At 36.4% G+C, this 23,776-nt stretch overlaps 1 protein-coding gene across 1 annotated transcript in view; it reads right to left on the bottom strand.

The window, feature by feature from the left end:
• The window catches only part of Slc5a12 (solute carrier family 5 member 12), a 42,314-nt gene extending 23,315 nt beyond the window's left edge, over positions 1-18,999 (bottom strand). The window contains exons 1-6 of the mRNA XM_075963742.1: positions 18,655-18,999; positions 11,678-11,743; positions 9,103-9,154; positions 8,169-8,236; positions 1,942-2,096; positions 1,688-1,828 (exon numbers count right to left, since the gene is read on the bottom strand). Coding sequence (XP_075819857.1) covers positions 1,688-1,828; positions 1,942-2,096; positions 8,169-8,236; positions 9,103-9,154; positions 11,678-11,743; positions 18,655-18,993 — 821 coding nt within the window. The 5' untranslated portion in view covers positions 18,994-18,999. The remainder of the gene's footprint in view (positions 1-1,687; positions 1,829-1,941; positions 2,097-8,168; positions 8,237-9,102; positions 9,155-11,677; positions 11,744-18,654) is intronic.
• Positions 19,000-23,776: the final 4,777 nt, after the last annotated feature.

The following is a 23,776-nucleotide window of genomic DNA, read 5'->3' as shown; positions in this document are numbered from 1 at the left end:
GCTCTCTTCATTTTGCGTTACAAAAAATACATATGGTAACATGGTAGTTCCCGACTTACTTAATGGCTCAACATACAAAATGGTTGAATTATTTCAAGACAATTTTATGTCTCATTTAATGAAAATAAGAAATTGTACATTGAAGTATTTTTAAATTGTGTGAAGAAATAGTCATAGTTCCTAGACTTGATCCAAGAACCATGAAAAGCACCCCTGGGGGTGTAATTCCATTTTGTGTGAAATTTGTGGGGTTTTTTGCTAGCTGTATAAAATAATGGAGAAATGCCTTAGGTTTTTCTCTAGAGAATAGACTGTTCTGGAACTTTTTGTTGTACCCAGACAATCTTACTGTGCTTATTCTCATATCCCTGTGAGAACTGGAGCAAACACAGACACATAACCTTATATTTTAGAGTTCTTACATCTCTCCTTAGAAATGTTAATGATACCTGTATCTGTTAAATTGAATTAAAATGGATATCAGACCTGACTAATCCTGAAGCAGAAGGATAGATGTAGAGGAAATTTAACTCTGATGGGTTTGCAAGTGTAAGTGAAGCTTGGTTTGTTCCATTTTTCTAAGTGTCTACATTTTGAAAAATTGAAGCTTAAGGGAAACATATGGAAGGACTGCAAACAACTTAAAGAACTAGGGCTTCTCATAAAGATGAGAAAATATGGTGGTTATATAGCTGTAATCAGTAAAGTGTGTTCTGTGTTTTACTAGTGTGTCTGTCCACACGGTAGAAGTGCCATCCCTGTATTCCTTCAATGGTGCCATGGACCATATTTGAGTAGCTGCTGCCTGGCCTACCTGTTGCCATTTTTTCCCAAATAAACATTTTAAAATATCAAAACATGTCACAGTTTACCTACTACCCCATAAAAATTAAACTACAACTGAAGACAGCACACAATAAATGAAAAATGATCAGGGCCATCTAGTACTGGAAACTACAAGCAGGAATTGAGACTTGCACCTTATCCCTACTCAGTGCACCTAATCTAATCTATTGCTCAGTCAATGGAGATAGACCTTAATTGAGGAAAAAGCCAAGCAGGGTATGCTGGGATGGAAGTAGTCATGTTTGGCTGAAATAGTTGTTGAAAGGGCTGGAAGGATGTGGAAGAGTACCTGCTATACAAGTAGGTAGACTTATGTCTAGATCTAGCACTCTGGTAAAAATATAGACATGGACTGTACATGTAACCCAAAGCTGTGAAAGACAGAGAGACTAGACTGATAGACTAGCTTCACTACAGGGAAACATCATGTCTCAAAGCATTAACACCTGGAGGGGCCTGATGGCACACACCTTTAACACAGCATTCAGGAGGCAGAAGCAGGCAGATCTCTGAGTTCAAGACCGCCTGGTCTACATAGTGAGCTTTAAGACAGTTAGGGCTATGTTGAAAAATCCTATCTCAAATAAATAATTAAACTGAGATGGAGATTGATAAAGCAGGGCATCCAACATCCTCCTCTAGCTTCCACACATATGCACTTATCTCCCAAACACATACTTTTACATACACCACACTCACAGGCATACATATATACACACATAAACACAAAGACTTTGAACAGGATAAATAAGTCTCTTCCTTTATCTCATGCATCCATACAAAAGTAATGACTCGCCGAGGTAAGGGATAACATAGAAATTGTTCTTAACCAACAACTTACAGCTTAGCATGCTTTTCCGTCTTGCAAGAGATGCATCTCTGGATGGTCGATTGGTTAACTCCATAGATTCCAAGCCAAGTAAAAGTTCCTCCTACTGTAATTGTCCAAAAAGTGTGCCGTCTGAGGGGGTCTACATCGAAGCTGTGACACAGGAAAGATGGGATAAGAGGCATGGTTCTTTGTTGCCCAGCTGTTATTTTATGGGGTCATGTAATTAAATTTTATGAAGGGTAAAAAAGTAGCGTTGAACATACTCAACTACGTTTAGCCGGGATCCATTTCGTGAATGCTCTAACACATTGTGGAACCCACCAGCGTGATTCGATCCTTGAATGAGAACTGTTAAGAAGCCCACAATCATGACAACCATCTGAAACGCATCTGTCCACACCACTGCTTTTAAACCTCCCTGAAAGGGGGAGAATGGTATGAGTTACTGAAAATGAGGGCTGTAACCCCTCCAACTCTAGACAGTCTCCCTGTTACTGATTCATACAAAACTCATCCTGACTGTAGTAACATCTTTCAAGTGACAAGTTCTGAGTTAACACATGGCGGCAAAATGGTAAGTGAAGGAGGCATGTCCCCTCTGCAGTTCCATGAGTTTGTAAGTTTAATAGTAGAGTTGGAAATTAAATAATAATACAAACCTTTACTTAAAAGTGTGGGAAGGAGCAATGAAGACTAGTTACTTTTGATAAATACAGGAACGCTATCACCTGGTCTGAGGAAGTGACAGTTAAGGTAAGTTCTGAGTAATGGATAAAAATCTATGAGGTTCGGCACACAAGCTGAGGATCTGTTTGGAGAGTATGAACAAAAAAGAAGTGGAAGTCTCTGAGGAAATGAGAGAATCCTGGGAGCTGCAGATGGAAGGTGCAAATAGACCAAAAGGAGCAGATAGATTTAGATGAGACCACTTAAATAATTTCCTAAGAACAAAGAGAATCACATGATGACATTTGTTTCACAGTAGCTACTGTGAATGGCAAGACTGCAGTAGAACATAAATTTCTAAGTTTATTCTTGTTTTTCATGCCCAAGATGATCAATGATTGAAGCAGGGCAGAGATGGAAATAACTCCATGGCTTTGAGAGGTATTCTAGAGAATAGGATTCTCATACTGCATGTTTCATTAAATACAGGTAAGAAAACAGTGAAAGAATTGGGCAATTACACAGGCCCGGCCCAGCTGGACAACCTTAGGATTTTTATGAACCTAGTGATAGCATGTTATAAAAAATGAGAGAGAGAGAGAGAGAGAGAGAGAGAGAGAGAGAGAGAGAGAGAGAGAGAAAGAGAGAGAGAGAGAGAGAGAGAGAGAACAATTAAGAAGAAATAAATGTTAGTTTCTACACATAGGTGGAGGAAGGTGTTTTGAGAGCATCATGGTGATTAGACAGTCAGACAAATACACCAGAGTTTCAGAAAGGCTAATCTAATGGTTAAGTTTAGTATAAATACTGGGCAAGAGGTTAAAGCAGTAATTATACCAAGGCTGCCTCCCTTTTAGTGAAGGAGGCAGGGAGAAACAGTACCCATATTCCTCCCCAAGGATATTAAATTATCTGAGGCTAGAGGTGGGTTCTTTTATTCCTGGTTTTTTCAAAGTTTCCCAAATGATTCTAATGAAGAATTCTTGTTGAAATCATGTGTACAGAAGAGAAAGAGAAAAATAAGAGCTGACTGTAGCAATCCATGACTTGAATCTCCTAGGATCATATTGAACATGACAAAGGCAATTAGGGAAAGATTAAATGAAGTTGCATATAAAATGTGATTTTTCAAGTGAATAAGTGCCAGTAAAATGAAAGGAGGTGATATTTTTAACACTGAAAAATAGAATTATCATCATGTTACTCCTCCAGAGTGTCAGTAACTTCTATGAAAAGTTGACACACTTATCTTTAGCTTGAGCAGAAAGAAGACACTGGAGTAACCTATCATTTATTTATAAACTATTTACTTTTTTCTATGACTGCTTACACCCATTTTCTTTCTTAAGCCTATGATATTTTTAACACACTCTATCCTATTTAGAGATTATTTTTTCCGTCTGGACCTGTCTTTATTGAGTGACTCAAGCCTTTTCTGACCGCGTGAGCCAAACCTTTAACTGCTACACACCTTTGCACTGGCAGCAGACTCCATCACTCCATCCTACTTAGGTACATGAGATCCAAGTCATAAGCCTGGTTAAACATTTAACCCTTTAACAGTTTTGTTTTGTTTCTTTAGGAAGCTGGTGCCTGTAGAGTAGCATTGCCATTTCTACTTAGCATGCTGGCTACTCAAGTGGTAGCTATAGAGAAAAGTCACTTAAAGGATCTGTATGCATTTCTATCTTTTTCTTTTTCTGTTCAACTTTCTCAGGCCCTATGTAGAAATTTGTGCCCCATGTTGGAACACCATATGTGCCAGGCTTTCTTGGACTGTGAACCAGTTCCCAAATGATGGCACAGATGCTTCTTATAAATGCGTGCTTAGTTTAGATTTGTCCCACTGGCTCTTATAACCTAATGTATCCTGTTTCTCTTCATCCACATTTTGCCTTGGAGCTTTTTACCTCTCTCCCATTCTGTACATCCTACATGGAGTTTGGTTCTTGGCAGCTACCTGGCTGACTCACCCTGGATATTTCCTTCTCTTTCTTCCTTGTTCTCTTATCTTTGAAGGTTAGATGATTGCTTCTACTCATTCTGTCTACCCATCAGTCCCAACTCTCCCTCTATTGCCTAACTATTGACTGTTTTCCTTTTTATTAGACCAATCAGGTACCTTAGGCAAGCAAAGCAGCACAGTTTTACATTGTTAAACAAGTGCAGCATGAACAAATATAACACATTTTTACATTGTTATATAAATGCAGGATAAAAAAATGTAATACCTTTTAACATAATTAAAATAATATTCTTCAACCTAAAATGTAACACATCTTCTACAACTGATGGAAAAATAATTTATCCTTCTGGTGAGCCATTGTCAGTCACCTCTTGCCTAGCTAGATGGAGAAGGGATTCAGAAGAAGTATGTTGAGATGAGATTAGATGAAAGACTCAAATGCACCTAATGAAATAATTTCAAATCCATGTTAACAAGCTTGTTGCCCCACAAATGGACAAAAGTATTTGATCAGACAGTCAACATGAATACATGATAGTCTTAGGCATGCAGGTTGTGCAAGAAAGAATGGAGGTGTAGAATTGGTTAAACACACTCTGAACCATTTATAGGTTTTTTTCATCTGAATCTATCTTTACTGTATATCTTTCTTTTTTGACTACATGAGTAATTTGCTAAGCAATATGGCTAGGATTAAAGCCATGGCTTTTTCTGCAGTATCCACATCATTCTTTAGCTTTCTGAGAGTCTAGCTTCATGACAGAGATACTGGCCAGAACCATGTTTATTGCCACAACTCTACAGAGTTTCAAGGTCCCTGCCACCACCAAGAAGCACACTGCCAGCTATTCATAAATGCCATTTAAGTGTTCAGATGTGGGGCCTCTTAAAAGAGCTGCAAGGATTTGCAGTTAATGTTGAGTCAGGAAGCCTCTATTAAATGATATGTGCTTGCCTCTAGCAAACAGAGCCTATCTGAGAAAATGCTGCTACCAAGAAGCTGAGCTTAACTCTGTTTCTTTTGTTTCTAGAATTACTTCCCAAGCTCTCTAAGGTTCTATGTGGATATAGTTGTCCACATTGGTGCCATTTGTTGACAGAGGTTTCTGTACCATGTGGTCCCATAGCCTTTCAGTCCCAACAAAATATGCAAAAGTCTACATTAATCATAAAATGGTTGGCCTATTAGAGCAAGATTTTTATTAACTCCTGTATCATACATTAACCCATAATTCTTATCTGTGTCAGCCATGTGTTTTGCTAACTTTTATTAGCGAGTCATTCTCATCTTGCTTCCTCTGTATCTGGGTGATGACTGTAGAATGAACCTTTTCTCTTCCTAGAATTCTTCTGTTCTGGTTGCCCTGCCCTTACTTCCTGCCTGGCTACTGGCCAATCAGTATCTTATTAAAGCAATTCAAGTGACAATTCTTTACAGAGAAGAAGACCATTGTCCCAAGCAATGAATCCAAGAGAATGCTTTGTTTGTCATAAGTACTTGGATTAATTGATACTCAGTTCTTCAAAGGTAACTTTGTTGGAAATATAACTGTATATAATTTGAGATTTGTTTTCCTGCAATCATTGAACATACTCTTTTTCCATTGTTACCAGCTTCTATAATAAATAATAAAAATTGCCAGGAAATATGCCAGATCAGTTCATGCATATGCTCCTCCATATCATTGGTTCTCTCATTGATCTTCCATATATACTGTTCAGTGGTTTCACTGACATATCTAGCAATGGAATTTTATCTCCAAAGACAATACTTGCTAAACTTATAGATTCCTACTCTTATCAGTTCTAAAGTACTTCAAAACATACTGTTTATAAATATTGTCTTTTCTCCATTTTGGGTAAATATACCACGTCTCCCCCTAGTCGCCAATTGAACATAAATTGAATCTCATTTTGTTATCATTATCTATTATTTCTCTCTCTCTCTTAATTTCATCATCTTTCTGAAATATGCTGTTATTTCCTCTACTGTATCTTACAAAAAGACAGTCATTAAATGCATTCCATTTATTAGAATAGTTGTAACATGTTCATTTGTGATATACATTATTGAACTAGCTTATGCATACCACTTTATTCAACATCTTGCAATTCAGTATTTGGTATTCCTGAGAGGCTAAATCTTGTCTGAAGTTTTTACTGTTCCTCACTCGTGGTACCTTGTTACAGTCTGTTTCAAATGATTTGTTAGTTTAGAATTAAAATTGTGTTATATTGTCAACCTAAAAAAGATACATTCTCCAGGAATATTTTGTACTTTTTTTTCACAATGCATGAAACAAAGTGAATTGCTAAACTTGAGTCACATCAGATTTATCCAAAGACCCAAACTTTACAAGAAAGTCCCAAACTCAGCTGATATCCATAAGAGTCAAAAGCTCACTAATACAATAAGAATACAATTATGAGCTTGCCTAATAGTCTGATCCATCTTGCTCAAACAGTGTCTACAACTTTCAAATAATAGTCCTGATGTCCTGATGATCACACATTTAAATTATCTCTGTATTGTACAGTTTTGTTATTTATAGGTGGGTGGGAGCGGTAGGAGATGCTTTTGGGAGCTATGATATTCTGTGAAATCTAAGCCACAAATCTAAAAATTATGGATAAAATATAGTTTGACACGATCAAGGTAGACAGAGGAAGTGCCTCTTTTTAGGCAAAGTATGAGAAAGTGTGTAAGAATTATAGTTATGAGAACAAAAACAGAGAGAAATAAAGATAAATGTTTTAGCATTGAGAAACAATAGTGTCTGCAATATATAAAGGAGAGATAACATTGTATATTATCATGACATATGTATATTATCATGATATATGTCACAAAGGATATGTGATATTAGCACAATGTCAAATACATGGAAAGTCAGTTATATGTCAATTTGTTTATTATTCTTTGCTGTGGCAGACAGACACCTGCTAATATGAGAAAAATATAACTAGATAGACAATATACCTACCTTCTAATAACTAGTAAAGTATAACCAGAAAATTATATGATGATTCAGAAGAACAAAAGATTTCAATTTTATGAGTTGGGTAGAAAGTAAGTACACATTAACTATATAATGATCTAAATTAATTGTCAGCACTATATAAATATTCTATAAATACTACATAGTCTGCTTGAAAATTGAGAGTTCATACAATCAAAATAATAAATGTTTTTTATATAAGAGACAAAATAGCCACAGGTTCCTATGATTTATTTATGCCAACTTCCCTTGATCATCCATGTACATGTATTTTGTCATTTTTTTCTTAGAATATGTAGAGAAATAGAAATGTTATGTTTTTTGGACATTACAAAGGGTCATTTATCCTCTGATCCCTTGATATTTTTGGCTAAATTATTTCTCTTTAGACATGGTTTTCTTGATGATTTATTCCTCTGAATAAAGCTTTATTATTTTAGGATATTCATTGGGTTATTTTATAGTCCTAAATTGGATTCCTTCCCTGGACAGGCTTTACACTTTTTTACATTACATGAATCAAAGTGATTTACAAAACTGGAATCAGTTAAGATCTCTACAATGACCCAACCTAGTGAAATAGTAGCCCACTCAGCTGCTAGCACAGGGACCCCAAAATAATAAAGCTTTATTCTTCTGAATAATCTCAGAACCCAAATACTCTTTATAAATGGAACTGCTAAGATTTTTTAAAGAAAGTAATAGCGTCTTCCTCAAGAAATTGTCATATAAAACAACATGTTTTCATTTAGTTCTGGAATAGATAGTTCATCCATAATTAGATACCCTCTCTTTGGAGATTTACCCTTATACCATATTGTGAAGCAGTTCATAAAATTATTTATGGCCCTGTACATACCAAACTGCAGTAGAATGTGCAAACAATTCCTGTTGCAAACACGGAGCCCCAGAGATCAAACCCAGTTACTACGAAAGAAGAAAAAACATTAAAGCAACTGTCTCTGTGAAAAGTAAAAGAACAAACTTGACCTCCTCTGATTCTTTAGCTTCAGTCCTTCGTTCGGCTTTGCTGTTGCTTCTTACCCATGTCTACTGAAAAGCCAGAAGCCACCTATACTGATTTCAAAGCTTTTATTCTGTCATTTATCTGAAAGCAATATTCATAATATCGCATGGAGGAAAAGCATGAATTTCAAGTTTTCTGCTAATTTTTAATATTAAATGTATACTGATATACTTCTAGGCAATACAGAAAATAGTCTTGAAGCTAAGTTTTTGAGGAACTAGTACTTTCCAATGTAAATACACAGCTTAATTAATTTGACTAACAAGTTCTTCCAATATAGGAGATGTCACTGAGAAAACAAAATTCTGTTTTTGTCATTTTTTATTTTTATTTATTGTCTTTTTCAGGATCCTATAATCTTGAAGGATCAACTATACATCTCAATGTAATTATAAACACCTTTTACTCTTGTGGTCCGATTTTCTTTTTTATGAAGTGGTCTTCAACACCAATGACCTTACTTAGTACTTATGAATGTACAATACCAAAACTGCCGTCATTTCAAAGATTGGAAAACAAACGTAAAACACCCAAATAAGCAACATGCAATTGAACTATTTATAATCAAGCAATTTTGTAAAGCAAAATGCAGTAAATAATAGTTTCTATTATTTTCCGTTTTCAGGACATTTTTAGAGCTTCATGTGACTGCTACAGTCATTTCGAGCCCACTATGAGAATCTCTCTCCCATAAGGTATCAAATATATGTATTTCTTCAAAGCTGAGAACTCATAAATCTTGAGATGACATATGTCAATAACTCACCTTGATTGAGAGCCAGAGCAGGGGCATACACCACAACTCCAGTGTAGAGAATCTAATGGAGATGCCGGAAGAGAGAGAATGTGCCATGAGACATAAACCTGCCTAGAAAGTTCTTTATTGATCTTAGTCTGAATAACTTACTTCCTTCAGCTTGTTCACCAAACATTTCATTCTCACATACTCCTATTTTAAGGTGGCTTACTCTCTATTTGTAGAGGGAATTTACCTACAAGATTAAGAAAAATGGTTGGGCATTAAAGGTTCCTTCTAATTTTAATGTGCTATATTTATATTTGGCATTTTCCAAAAGATAAACAGCAACTCCATGAAGGGCTGAGGGGATGACTTCCTCAGGCAAGAGGACTGGGTTTGGGTCTGCAAAATCCACACAAATACTTTTAGGCTTGGCAGCTTCCCTGTAATTCCAGCTGCAGAAGGTAGAGGGAGCCTTGGAGCAAATTGGCTAGAGAGGCTGGCTGTATTGGTGAGTCTGGGATTGATTAATAGACACTGCCTTAAAGAATAACATAAAAAAGCAATCCAGGAAGATACCTAACATCAGTCTTGGTCCTATACACAAACACCTGTGCACTTGTACACATGCCAATGTGCACATACACACATATGCACGGGGCACATACAAACACACAAAAACAGGAAATTAAAATAATTTTTAGTTTAAAGCTTGAAAGCAATTTAGAAAATGGATTCAAAACTCCCTATCCTCGCTCCCTTCATGCACATAAACAATGTGCTCTCTGCTGGCCTCATGAGAAACTTTACTAAAGAAAAAAGCTCATTTCAGCAATTTGCTACAAAACCAAAACAAACAGAAAACCTGAGCTTAAAATAGAGATGGGAAAGCTTCTGAGAAGTAACTATTTAAGGAAAACTGATATTGAAGGCATCCTCCATTATCAGAACTTGCTCTAATCCACATAATTGCAATTGTTTCACTGGTGGAAATTAGCCAACTTCAATTTTATTTTAAACTGAATTTCATTATGTAAACCATGTGACTATGCATCCCATGTGAATGCCATGGTTTTAAAATGCAAATGTGGGCTATTAAAGAAGTATCGCTTTTTCCCTAATTGCTTATTCAGTGTCAAATGGTCAACCCTGAAAACACACACACAAAGAACATTGTATGGACTGGAAGGGTCATAGTTATGAATACATGTGTATATACATGTGTATATATGCATGCAATAACATTTAGTGAAAAAAGGCACCATGAATTTGAAGGAGAGTAGGGTAGGTTATATGGAATTGTTTGGAGGGAAGAAAAGGAAGGGAGAAATATACTTAAATTAAAATCTAAAAAAAAAAAATGATTAGGATAGGAGCCTTATAGTGTGTGCTCTGATGCACTCACTATTTCATTAAATATTGCTAACAGCTGGAAAGGAAATATTATTTGCCTTTATTTTAGATAAACACCCTTCAGGCACAGTCAGGTTTTAAGAGGGCAGGAAGTTATCTTGTAGCAGAGAGTACTTGGAGGGTATCAGGAAGCAGTGCCTGTGTGCACAGATGAGCTTAAGCAGCTTAAAGAATTCTAAAGCCCATGTGGGGAAAGATTCCAAAAGAAGGAAGTAGGTATATTAATGAAAATTACTGTTGTAGAGCAATTAGGCTTTTATGGTGTGGCTCAGTTTATCAGTTTGGAAACCTAAGCCAGATATAGTCACACATAACTGATCCTAGGACTTGAGATACAGAGGCAGGAGAATTTGCAGCCTGGTTATATTGGGAGATCTTGTCTACAAACAAATAATGACAAAATAACTTACCAGGCTATTCCATAATTAAATCTTTAAAAAGTAGAAAGAATGCAATACGTTTGAAGAATTTTTTCCCTGTGGTTTCTGACACAATTTGTTTATATTCATTTATGATATATACACAATTTGTATGTGTATATATGTATGTTTTGTATGTGTGTTTACCTTTGAGACAAGGTCTCTCATACACAATTTGTATGTATATGTGCATATATGTATGTTTTGTGTGTGTGTTTACTTTTGAGACAAGGTCTCTCCCATAGCCCTGGTTAACATCACTATGTAAAACAGAGTGTCCATGAGCTCAGGGAGATCCACCTACATCTGCTTCACCATGCTGAGATTAAAAACCTGGGTTACCATGCCCAGTTAACAGTTAGTTGTTAGCCCCAAAAGAGGACTCTATGCTGAGTGGATTCGTCTAAAGATAATTACACATCTTAAAAGTGCTATCTTTATTTATTTTATTTATTTATTTTTTAATTTTTACTTAAAAATTTCCACCTCCTCCCCTCCTCCCATTTCCATTCCCCTCCCCCATTCTCCTCCCCCTCCCTCTCCAGTCCAAAGAGCAGTCAGGGTTCCCTGCCCTGTGGGAAGTCCAAGGTCCTCCCCCCTCCATCCAGGTCTAGGAAGGTGAGCATCGGAACAGACTAGGTCTTTAGAAGATGAGAGTAACTCTTAGTATCAAAGCTGCCCTTTTATTGAGAGAACCCCCCCCCCAATAAACATAACTGAAGCTATTTCTTGTCACTCTCAGTTCCCAAACCTGTCACAGCCCTTCTTACCGTCTGCACGATGTAGATGACCGTTGCTGCATAACGAACTATCTTGTTGAATCGTAACTGTAAGTACTACAAAACAGAGAAAGGCATGCAGTTTTAGGCAAGATATGTGTCTTAGTTTTCCAAGCTGTGAAGAGACACTGTGACCATAGGAAATATTTAATTGGGGCTCGCTTACAGTTTCAGAGGTTTAGTCCATAGTCATCATGGTGAGGAGCATGGTGGTATGCTGGCAAACATGGTGTTGGAGAGGAAGTAGCTATGAGTTCTAGATCCTAATCCTCAGGCAGCAGGAAGAGAGAGCTACTAAGCCTGGTTTGGGTTTTTAAAACCCCAAAACCCACTCCCAGTTACAGTTTCTCTACCAAAATCATATCTTTTAATTCTTCTCAAGTAGTTGCAGTCTCTGATGACTAGGCATTCAGACATATAAGCCTTTGGGAGCCATTCTTATTCAAAACACAAGGAGCAAACATTCTTTTTTTATTTTCTTGGCATTCCTCTGGGTTTAGGATGCCATTTTACTGTATATATCCTTGGAAGCAGCAGGAGGGGAAAAAGCATGGATTGCTGAAAGTCAAACATATAATACGGTTCTTCTCACAATAGTCATGGAAGGCAATTGGGATGCTTGTATCAAAATTTAGGTTGTATCATTTTTTATTCAGGGGTCTTCCTGTTTGATATCCTCCCTTTTCATGGAAATTTATCCTTTATACCCCTTCTGCCTACAACTTAGCTTAATTCTTTGTTTCTTCTTTTCTGGATTAATTCTGTAACACTCTCATTGGTCACTATAAAACTAAGGCTTGGAGTGTTCTATTAGTTCATGCCCCCAAAACACCACATTGTATCTCTTAAGAGAGTTCTGATCATACCACTCTCAAAATATCCAGTGATTCTCTACTGATACCAAAACAATGTGTACCTCTCCAGTTTTTTTTGCACTGTTGCCTGGCCACACAGGTCTATCTCATGTTATACCTGGACCTTCTTGGTATTTATTCTCCATATTAAATTATATTCATTGCTAACCTGGTAATTATTGTTTTTTACATCTTTAATATTTTAATTGTATTACTTTCTTCTTCCATTTTTATTCTCTAGTCCCTTCCAGCTACCCTCCTTCAAATCCCTTTTATGTCCCATCAAATTAATATCCTCTTTTTCTTTGACTATTATTGTTACAAACATATGTGCATGTATGTGCATATGTCTCTGTATGTACAATATCTATAAGTAACCTGTTGTATCTTTTGCTGTTGTTGTTTGTGCATATGTTTTCAAAGCCGATCATTCTACACTTGGCATCCAATAAGGGGACAGTTTCTATTCAGCTGCAATACCTATGAACCACAAGAATTATAATTATGAGAAGATATTTGTAAAGGTGGTAACCAACAGCTCTTTGGTTTCTTTTTCTACTTTCCTATAATTATTAAAAATGAAAGAGACATTCTGCTCAAATTTAGTTTGAAACCTGTTTTCAATTCTTTTAGTTATCTCTCAGGAAGATTACTCCAATTGGCATCCCTATTTTTACGTATATATGCTGTCTTCTGAGCTCTGTAGCTCAGATACACTGTATATTTTTAAAGCCATCAGTCTGCCTGGTTATGTATGGGTATGAGTGTCTTAAAATAGTAAAAATTTATAACCTTTCATTTCTAAACAATTCAAAATGAGTTTCCCCAGAACCAATCACTGTTACAGTGCCACATTCCCACAGAGATGCCTAACAATAAATCCACTTTGAGCTTCTCTAAACTCTTGTTGTCTGTTGGTCATCTTTTGTTTCTCTCTCCATCACCCTGGAGTCTTGTGTCTCCTTCTATGGCGTAAGACTATTTTCTCATGCTTGATGCAATATAATTCTACAGCAGATTATATTTTCTCTCCCTTTCAATATATTTTTCACTCACCTATTGGTTGTCTTTGTTGGATATATAGCTTTTTAGATTCATTTTACTTACCAATCACAGTTCCCCATGCCCCCCAACTCACCCCCATCTACTCCTCAGAAAAGAAAAGGCCTCCCATGGGGAGTCAACAAAGCCTAATATATTCAGTTGATGAAGGACCAAGTCCCCCACTGACTCCCTGCATCAAGACTGAGCAAGGAAAAGAGATATATCCATATAATCTTGCATCCTCTTCAGCTTTCAGGACCCAGATCCAATTCATGAAAGGAACCTCATACCTATACCACACTTTCAAATACAGACACTCAATGTATATCTTTTGATCTCTTTTGATATTGTTTTAAAAAACATTTTTCCTCTATATTTTGGGTGATAGACTCCTAGTTATCCCAATTGTTTCAGAAGTCAAAACCCTAAAATCATTCTCGGCATTCATCCAGAATATGTCCCTATAACATAAACCACATAAAACATGTCATTATTCATTCAAGTAGCATAATGACCTATCTACAAAAATTAAAAGCTAATCCCTCCATAGATTGAATGAAAATCCTCATAATATAGAGTTAGACTTTATCATATATTAAATATCCATTTAAGGTAATTAGTTTATAATATCACTTTTGCTAAAGTAATATTTCATAATATTTAAATATAATACTATCAAAATAATTCCACAGACTCTAATACAAAGAAAAAACTACTACAAGTGTTCAGAGACCACTGTTCAAGACATTATAACCTATGTACTTTTTTATGAAAACTTAGGAGTAAGAAGTTTAAGGGTCATCCAATATAAGAAACTGGCAATAATGATAGAATACGGAATGTACTTTAAAAATTTTAAGAGTAAATAATAGACTGGGCTTATTAGCACAGAAAAAGAAAAAGGAAAATAAGTTAAACTAAGTGAAGATACCATGAAAAGTCTAATTATAAACCATAAAATAGGAGATAATGAAAATGTATGCTATTGAAATTGAGCTAATTATAATTTATAATATATGGGCAAAAATAAATTCTATGCTTTCACATGAGTATTTCATCCCAAGAATCAGAGTTTCATCTTGAAATCCCACTGTATATCAAAGCATCCAATTCACTGGCTATTAAAATTTACATATATACATATACATATATTATATACATATACAATATGCTATATTGTACCATATTGAAAAATAGACCCCATCCAGTCTATGGGGCATTTTGTTGATTAATGATTGGTGAGGGAAAAACTAGACCCCTAGAGATAGTGTAACCCTTGGAAAGGTGGTCCTGGGTTGAATAAGAAAGCAGCCTTTGAAAGTCTTGTAACTAGAATGTCTTCATGGCCTCTGCTTCAGTTCCTACCTCAGGTTCCTGCCTGGAGATCCTGCTTGAGTTTCCTTCTATGATGAATTGTGACTCAAGATGAAATGAACACTTTCCTTCCCAAAATGCTTTTGGACAGTGTTGTATCACAACAACTGAAAGCAAACTAGAATACCCATCCAAAAAGTGATGGGTTCAAAACTCAAGAATAACTATCCTTCATCACTCTTGAGGATAATGGCTATTCCTCCATACTTTCTCCAGGTTCCCATATAGCTCTAGTCAAGTGGAAGATCGGTGGCTTGAGGTGGTATCAGATGGCTTACACTACATGCATATCTGGACGTGGGAAGTCAGTTAGCTTACCCCTGTTCTTTTTGAGTCCTGAGTTAACTCATCTATTTCATGCTACAGAGTTAACCCATCTATTTCATCTTGCTTGCTTGCATAGCAATATTACGGCAGCATTCCCAGGAGCAAAACACAGAAGATGTAAATTTCATGAGATCTATAATCCAAACTCACTAATTGTTTGAAATTTTTAATCATCACTGAAGGACTATGGCCAGTTTAAGAGTGGTGCGCATGACTCTGGCAGACATTCTTCTTCTCCCCAGTTCCCTTTGCCTTGATTAAAAAAACAACTTTTAGATTACATTTCTTAAGCTAGGCCCCAAGGTCCATTCCCTTATTTAGCCACTTCCTCCTTCCGAGTCTAACTACCAAGGTCCAGCTAATAAAGTGTTAAAGTTCACCAATGAAAGGCTCTGAAGAAGGATGCTTAAAAGAAATCCCACACCAGCTCAGAATTGAGAAATAGATGGTTATTTATTTAGGGGTAGACTCACAAATCAGAATCCTTTGCTGGTGCGGAGATCAGAAACCGAATCCTACAGCAGGTAACTACTGGTTGTAGGACTTCCTACAGCAAGGCTCCCTTTGGCTTACCTAATTAACATGCCCAATTAAAATTAAACACCTCATCCCAACATGGGGTTTCCACTTGTACCTTTATAAACTACAATTTTCCTATGTGTCATCTCTGTCTTTCCAGAGGCAGTCTTTTGTCCTCTGTGACAAATACCCCTCTGTCCTTTCTCTGGCTCCCCTTTTTTCTCCATCTTCTTCTATATCCTGTGTTTGTCTCTTATTCCCTGTCCTATGGTCCTCTGAAACAAATAAATCTCCTTTGTGCTGAGAACTTGGTCCTGGGTGTCCTGAGCCAACACTTTTCCTTTAAGTTAAAGCAAATGACAAAGAAGACTGGTGTTCAAGGAGCTCAATGTAATGTCCACTTATTTCCATATTTCATACCTGAAAAAATCCTTAAAGTAATATATTTTACTGTATAATGGGATATAAATAAAGACACCCCAAATACCACAGCGTTAAAAGTAGGGGACAATGAAAAAATTAAGAATGTTAATATGGCATTCTAGTCCAAATATATACAAAAAAAATTCCACATAAAATCTCATCCATCTCATCCACTGTAGAAATCCTTCAAGACAGAAGTTATTACAATAGAATATAAAGTGCTTAAGAAATTTTCCTATCATGCAGCTAGTATGTGGCAGAACTAGAATTCAAAGCCAAGTAGGCTTATATTAGAGTTTGCGGCATTACCTCTAGGCCATACCGCCAATTCTTGTGAAGCACGGATCAATCCCAAAATAACCTCATGGGCATTTAAATAATCTTCATGTTCTCCTGTACTAGGGTTTTAAAGCATCCTAGACTAACAGTAGTACTTTTAAAACAGGTTTGTATCTAAATTTAACATGGAAATTTGAAAGGAGTCTTAAATCTCTTCAGTTATGTGTTTGCAGTTTGTTTAATTGCCTTTCACTTTACCAAAATTAGTTACAAGTTACAAGCATTGGAGAAGACAAATTGCTCCATGTGAGCACACTGTTTAATCATTTTAAAGTAAACACAGAACCTTTGGTAATCTAACTCTGTGTTTCCATGGCCACATACACTCAAATTTGGCTCCAAAACAAGTTATCCTTTATTCCTTGAGGTGAGTGCTGTGATTTTTGTGCCAACAAAGACTGGATGTGTTAATACAGGTAAAATACTTCCAATAGTACTTAGCTCACACTAAATACATACGATCCTGTGTTATGTTTTATGTATTTATTGTTTGTCTCCTTTGCATGAAATTGGCTCCATGAGGGCAGGCAATTTGTTTAACGCATGTCCTCAAACCTTGACGGTGTACACAAGATGAGTAAATGCTTTATGAGTATTTCTGGAATGAATGGCTGATCATAGCACATATTTCAAGAAGAAATACAGACATAGAGCTGAGAATGTCAAAAATATTTCTAGAGCAAAACTAGAAAACTCCAGCTACATCTTCTTTAGTCAAATGTTCACATATGGATGGGAAAATTCATTCTCAAATACACATTAGTATTTAATGGCATGTGTGCACAGTTTTAAAGCTAATCATAAATTTAACCATTATCTCTTGAATTTGTGACTCATAGTGAGCCTGCTGAATTGTCCAACTATGATTAATTTCTCAGCATCAGGATAATTAATGTAGAACATTTGGGATATGATGGACTCTCTGTATGTCTTAAGACCTTCTTTAAAGTATTCATTCGCCTAAATGGCTTTGGAAGGCTAAAGAAACTCTTTATGATAATTTATCTCACTGATTTTTAAACAAGTTTTTTTTATAAGTCTTCTGTTGTAACTTTCAGAGTTTTTATTGGCAATGAAATTCTATGGTGTGGTTATTGTTTTTTTACACAAAACTGCATTTTTATTAACCTTAAATACTGGGCATGGAAATTCAATTTTGAATATGTTGATTTTCTTGAGTATTGCTTCAAAACCAAAATTCCATGGTCTTATTTCCCACTTATTACAATGATTTACATATTTTTATCATTAAGGAATTCCTTCCTACAAAAATATTTCTCGCTTTTCCAAAATATTTCTAATTGATTCCTAAAACTGAAGTGCAGTAATAATTACCACTAGAGATCTACTGTTTAATAAACAGCCCATAGAAAAGAACATATACAAATTAGCTTCTCAGTAGACTTTTGTCTAGTGTTAAAAAATACCTAACTTACCTACTAGATCTCAGTTTTCTCAGCTGACAAATTATAACTCTAATAGCATTGTTCTATTTGCCTTTCAGAACAATCAAGCTAATGATAATAAAAATAATGTCTCTTTATTACCTCTCACTAACTAAATATAAGTATTATAAATATAACTATTTCTCACCTTTTCAGAACATATTTTATATATTTGTTCTCATTAAATCATGGAAATAATCAGTGAGAGTATCACTATTAGCTGCCTTCTACAGAGTGTCAAAGCACAGTACCCTCACCCATAGTAAATATTCTTGTTTTTAGCAATGTGAAGTTGCCTTGAAAATATCCCATTATTGATGTCAAGATGATATGCACTAGCCGGGCGATGGTGGCGCACGCCTTTAATCCCAGCACTCGGGAGGCAGAAGCAGGCGGATCTCTGTGAGTTCGAGACCAGCCTGGTCTACAGAGCTAGTTCCAGGACAGGCTCCAAAGCCGCAGAGAAACCCTGTCCCGAAAAACCAAAAAAAAAAAAAAAAAAAAAAAAAAAAAAAAAAAAAAAAAAAAAAAAAAAAAAGATGATATGCACTAATGAAACAACAAAAAGTTAAGGAAAAGAAAGACCCTTCAAGTGGAAGTGGCATCTCCAAAGGTACTGGAAAGGCAGGAAATGGTCTCTTACCTCATAGGTGCTTGTGATGCCAGATCTGTAGAACACGGGAAGAAAGAGTTCAGATGTGAAGAGGACCACAAATGCGTATGAAATGATGAAAAGGAGGAAGGATGCCCCAAAGCGGTAGACTTCAGCAGGAGTCCCCAGGACAGTGACAGCTGACATGAAGCTGGCTGTCAGAGACAAAGCTACTGGGCCAAAGCTCATTTGCCTCCCGCCGACCAAGAATTCCCGAGATGTTGCTTTTTTTCTCTCCTTTATGGCAAAAAACACACCAATTCCAGAGGAAATGACAAAGAGGCCTGCAAACACAACATAATCCCAAGCTTCAAAGTTCTTCACCTCCATGCTTGGAAGCAGAAGACGATAGTCTCTTGCAAGCAGGTCTCAGGGAGATGTTTCCAACAGCAGATGCTCTCTTGAGAGGGAAGAATGTGATTCTCTGAAGGGTTTAAGGCTCATCGACACATGTGTAAATTTTCAGATACCAAATTGTTCTCAAAGTTCTCAAAAGTTGACTGTAAAAAATAATCAGTGGTGGCACTGGTACCAGAGGGAAAATGAGAACTACAAAGGTGACTGATCACAAGCTGGCTGCTGCTACCCTCCTGCAACATATGCCAAAGAAGGACTTCAGATGTGTTCTCAAGTTAACTGCTGGGGACAGAGGGAGTTGGTTTGCCAGCTAGCATGCTTTTTTATCTCCTAGATATTTTCAAATAAAAGTTAAATATTATTAGGGAACAGGGAAGTGATAAAATGTGACTGCTTCAGCATTTCTCGTTCCTGAAGTGGAATCTGAAAATGCAAACGCCACTGCCCGTGGCATCTGCCTCCTGACTAAGGCAGTGTGGAGTGTTCATACCTATAACTGCCTGCGCAGTGCGGTGGAGGGTAAAGAGCAAAAACTAGCAACCCAGAGACCTTTGCTCACATAGTGGCTCAATCACAACTGAGTTACTGTTAACAAAGCATTTCATCTCCCTGGGCTTTCCCTGAAATACTGGGATAAAACAACCTGAAACCTCAAATCTCAAACTTCCTGACCTTGGCACTTACAATTGAAAACGTCTAAACATAATCCCTTAATTTTATTGAGATAAATTAGATAAAAAAAATTCTCACTTGATTCTCAGGCTCAAAAAAAAAATGAATTTACCAGTAACTGATAAGTTGCTAGCACTTAATTTTCTCTATCACACCTCCATTTCCACTTGTTTACTATACTTATATCCAAAGGCTAAGTTAGTGTTAGGAGCAAGAGAGGATAAGAAAGACGGAGTAGGAGATTCCTGCCTCTACTCTGTGTAGACTCACAAGCAACTGGAAGCATCTCTAGGAGGACGTTTGTGAGAGATTCTCTGTTTGGTCACACGTCTTCTCTGTGTGACCATCCCTACAAAGCCTTTCTGATATACAAGATCTAATTCTGTCTCCTCAGCTTTGTAGCCTCACTGACCTTTCTGGTTCAATTCTCTAAAACTCCCTTAGTTCTTGCTTCATACCCTGATATTTTCTAACCTATTTTCAGCAATCTTTGCCCACCCCAGCCTGACTGTGTGTGCCAAGAAGTCTGATGCTACAAATGACTATCTTCCTAGAGACTGACTCCTTTAACTACAAGCCATTATAGAAAGTAGTCAAAGACCAACAGGTAAAATTTTAAATTATCTATGATGTTCAAAGACACTTTCTATCAAACAGAAGTAACTCTTTTTGCTTGGTTTGTCAGCTGGGTTTTTGAGACAGAGTTTCTCTGAGTAGCCCTGACTGTCCTGGAATTCACTTTGTTGACCAGGTTGGACTTGAACTTGGAGATTCACCTGCCTCTTCTTCTCAAAATCTGGGATTAAAGGTATGTACCACTACCATTGGGCCAGAAGAAACTCTCAATTTTGCTTTTGGATGACTGAGCAAGTCTTTATTATTGATTATGATTATTAGTTCCAGGTAGGAACTGGTATTCTCATTTCCTAATTCTCTTTTGGTACCTCTGTTAGATATGAGAATATTATGACAGCAGTTACAAGAAATATGAAGACCTCTTAACCCACATTAGCCTCTTTGGGTTCAATTATTTAAACTTTTCCCTCTATTTGTACGGTTGATGGCATTGTTATAAACGGGACACCGTGGCACAGCCATATCTGATGGGAAAAGCAAAAGTTCTGAAGCCAGCACAGCTGCTTGGCAAAGATCCCATAAAGCTGAGTCACATGATGGCCATCATGCAAGTTTTGTTTTTGATCTCCACGTGATACATGGTAGGAGGGCTTTTAATATTTATACAACTTGAGTATATTGAACTGATAGAAAATTTCTTAAGGATCATGGACGCCTTCTCCTGGAAGAACTGCTTCTAAGCTTCCCTGGGAAAATCCGGAGCATACTCCTCCTGCTTTTAAGGAGATATCTTTATCTACTTGGAAGTCTTATGCCTTGGAAGTTGTGACATACACAAAGAAACCGGAGACCTCTTTATGAGGCTCTGAGATATTCTTAAAAGCATCTTCCCCTACACTTACTCAGGAGCAAGATAATCAATAGAAAGTAAACTTAAAAAGGTCAGTACTGTTCGGTGGGATAGAGAGATTGGTCACAGATCAGATTGCAAACGTTTTCCCACTAAATACTCAGGCGATTACATGGCATATACAGCAACAAAGTTAGATTAGCTGAAATTACCTCAGCCCTACATAGAGATTTATATTGGTGGGGAAAGAATATCATAGAAAGACAAAAAAAGAAGAGTAAGAAAATTTCACTCATAGAGAGCCACTGTGCTGTAATATAACAAGAAGCAAAAGAGTGCCAGGATTACACATATAAAAAATTATATAAAGATATACATTGTAAAACATTATATTATACCTGAAGCTAAACAACTACTGCAACAATTGGCCTGAGGACTCTACTTGGGCACTCTAACCATTAAGAGTTAATAATACACTGCTTGGGGCATGGCAATCTGTACTGGCTGAATTGGAGATTTTCTTTCTGTCTAAGCCACAAGAACTGCCAGCCTAAGAACAAGCTATTATATACCTCTAGACTCTGAAAAATTGGGTTATGAGGTTAGTGAGTAAAAATGATTATAGAATATAATGCTGTTTATTAATGATGACTAAATAAGGGGAAATGATTGTATAAGGTAACTCTGTTCTGTCACAATTCATCAGTGATGACAAAATCTCTAATCCCAGATGTTCAAGAAAAAGGATAGATCTGTGTTTTGTAACGACATGAATCTATCCCTGCTTACTGAATTCTATATAAATAAAGAAGCATCCTGACTGTCAGTCAACCTGGTTTAAGATTCTCACAGTCTCATCTTTCTTCACCTACTCCTTGCCTCCTCTCTGCAACGTGTCAATCATCAGTACCTGCCCCCAGAAACACTGACTCTTTACTATCTTTACCTTGATCTACACTTTTAATTATGTGTATCATGAAGTATGGGCATTTTTTCTTGTTTCCTTTAATTTATTCAGCTTTGCAGATATTGGACATTTACAACCTGAAAGTTTGTAGTAATCCCGTCTCAAGTATTCCAGCCCTGCTCTTTTTTTTTCTTTCACTGTAAATTTGGTTTTTATCCATAAAACATTTTAAAATAATTACCTCACTATCTGAAGCTTTTCTAATCATGACACCCACTGTGGTGCTCTGTGATCAGGAAGCTTTACATTATTGCTGCAATTGCACAGTGAACATGGTGAATGTACATGCTGTGGCTGGGCCTCTCTGTATCAATATGTTACAATGACTCATAAGTGTTCCACTAAGAGAGTCACATAGCTTTCTCATTAAATCACTACTACAAGGAGAAACTCTTAAGGAAAATTAAAATTCCTATGAAGGTGAACATTAGAAATAAAAGCAACCTTCATGCTCAAGTAGAAAAAGCTGTAGTGGTATCGATAGGCAAACTAGCCACAACATTCCCTTAATCTTAACCTTAGAAGAGATTCTGCTCTTTTTACTTCTATGAGGCCTGGTCTAGAGACACTACAGAAGAAAAAATTGATCTAGCTAAGGTTATTTTATAGGGTTTAAGAAAGAAAGCCATTTCAACACATAAAAGGTCATGATTACACCAGCAACTGGTCATGTAGAAGTTGCAGTAAATTATTCAGAAGATCTATTCAAATTAATGGAGGAAGATGGCTCCACTAGATAATAGGTTTTTCAGGCAGATGAGTAACTTACTATTACATTAAGAAATTACCCACAACATTAATGGCCAGAGAATAAAGACTGATGCTTGGCTTCAAAAAGAAAAGCTAAGTCTCTTGTCAGGGACTAGTGTTTCTTTAAGTGGAAATCAATGCCAATTTACCATTCTGAATACCCCTAGGCATCCAAGTATGCCCTAAATGAAATAATAATAGTTTGATAACTATACATCTATGTTATAGCTTGATTCACTGACTTTAAACCAACTGATAAGCAAATGATCCTTATATAAATATTACTCTACATTCACAATATACCTGGCCACCCAAGATGCTGACAATGGTAAATATGCTCAATGCTTTTTTACGTCTGCTGATAATAACCATCATTCTTCAGCCCATGGACCAAGGAATAATTTTAATTTTCAAGTCATATTATTTAATAAACACTTTTGATAAGGCTAGTTTCCACACATACTGATTCCTCTGACAGATGTGGACAAAAGAAATTGAAAACTTGAAGGATTCACTCTTTTAAATGCTACTAAGAATATTATTGATTACTGGGACAAAGTCAAACATGAAAATTAACAAAAGTTTAGAAAAAGTTGATCCCAAATGATTTTGACTATTTAAGATTTCAATGGATAAATTAATGGCAAATATGGTAGAAATGGCATAAAAGCCATAGTTAGAAATGAAGTAAGGGGATATGACTCAATTGTTGAAATCGCATGGTAAAACCTGAACTCGTGATGCTGTCTTTGGTGGAGAAATAAGCTGCTTATTTGTTTGTTTGTTTGATTTTAGGTAAAATCTACTACCAGTAAAGGTGCTGTTAATGTTATTGATGCAAGAAAAATATTTATAATAGATTTATAATATTATAACCTTTGTTACCAAACTTGTATTAATGCATGATGACATTGGCTCCAATTTTGAAATTTCTACTATGA

The sequence above is a fragment of the Microtus pennsylvanicus genome, chromosome 2 (genome assembly GCF_037038515.1).
Source record: "Microtus pennsylvanicus isolate mMicPen1 chromosome 2, mMicPen1.hap1, whole genome shotgun sequence".
In the NCBI taxonomy this organism is placed as follows: domain Eukaryota; kingdom Metazoa; phylum Chordata; class Mammalia; order Rodentia; family Cricetidae; genus Microtus; species Microtus pennsylvanicus.
Note: the sequence above shows the minus strand (reverse complement) of the source record. Positions and strands in the feature narration are given on the sequence as shown.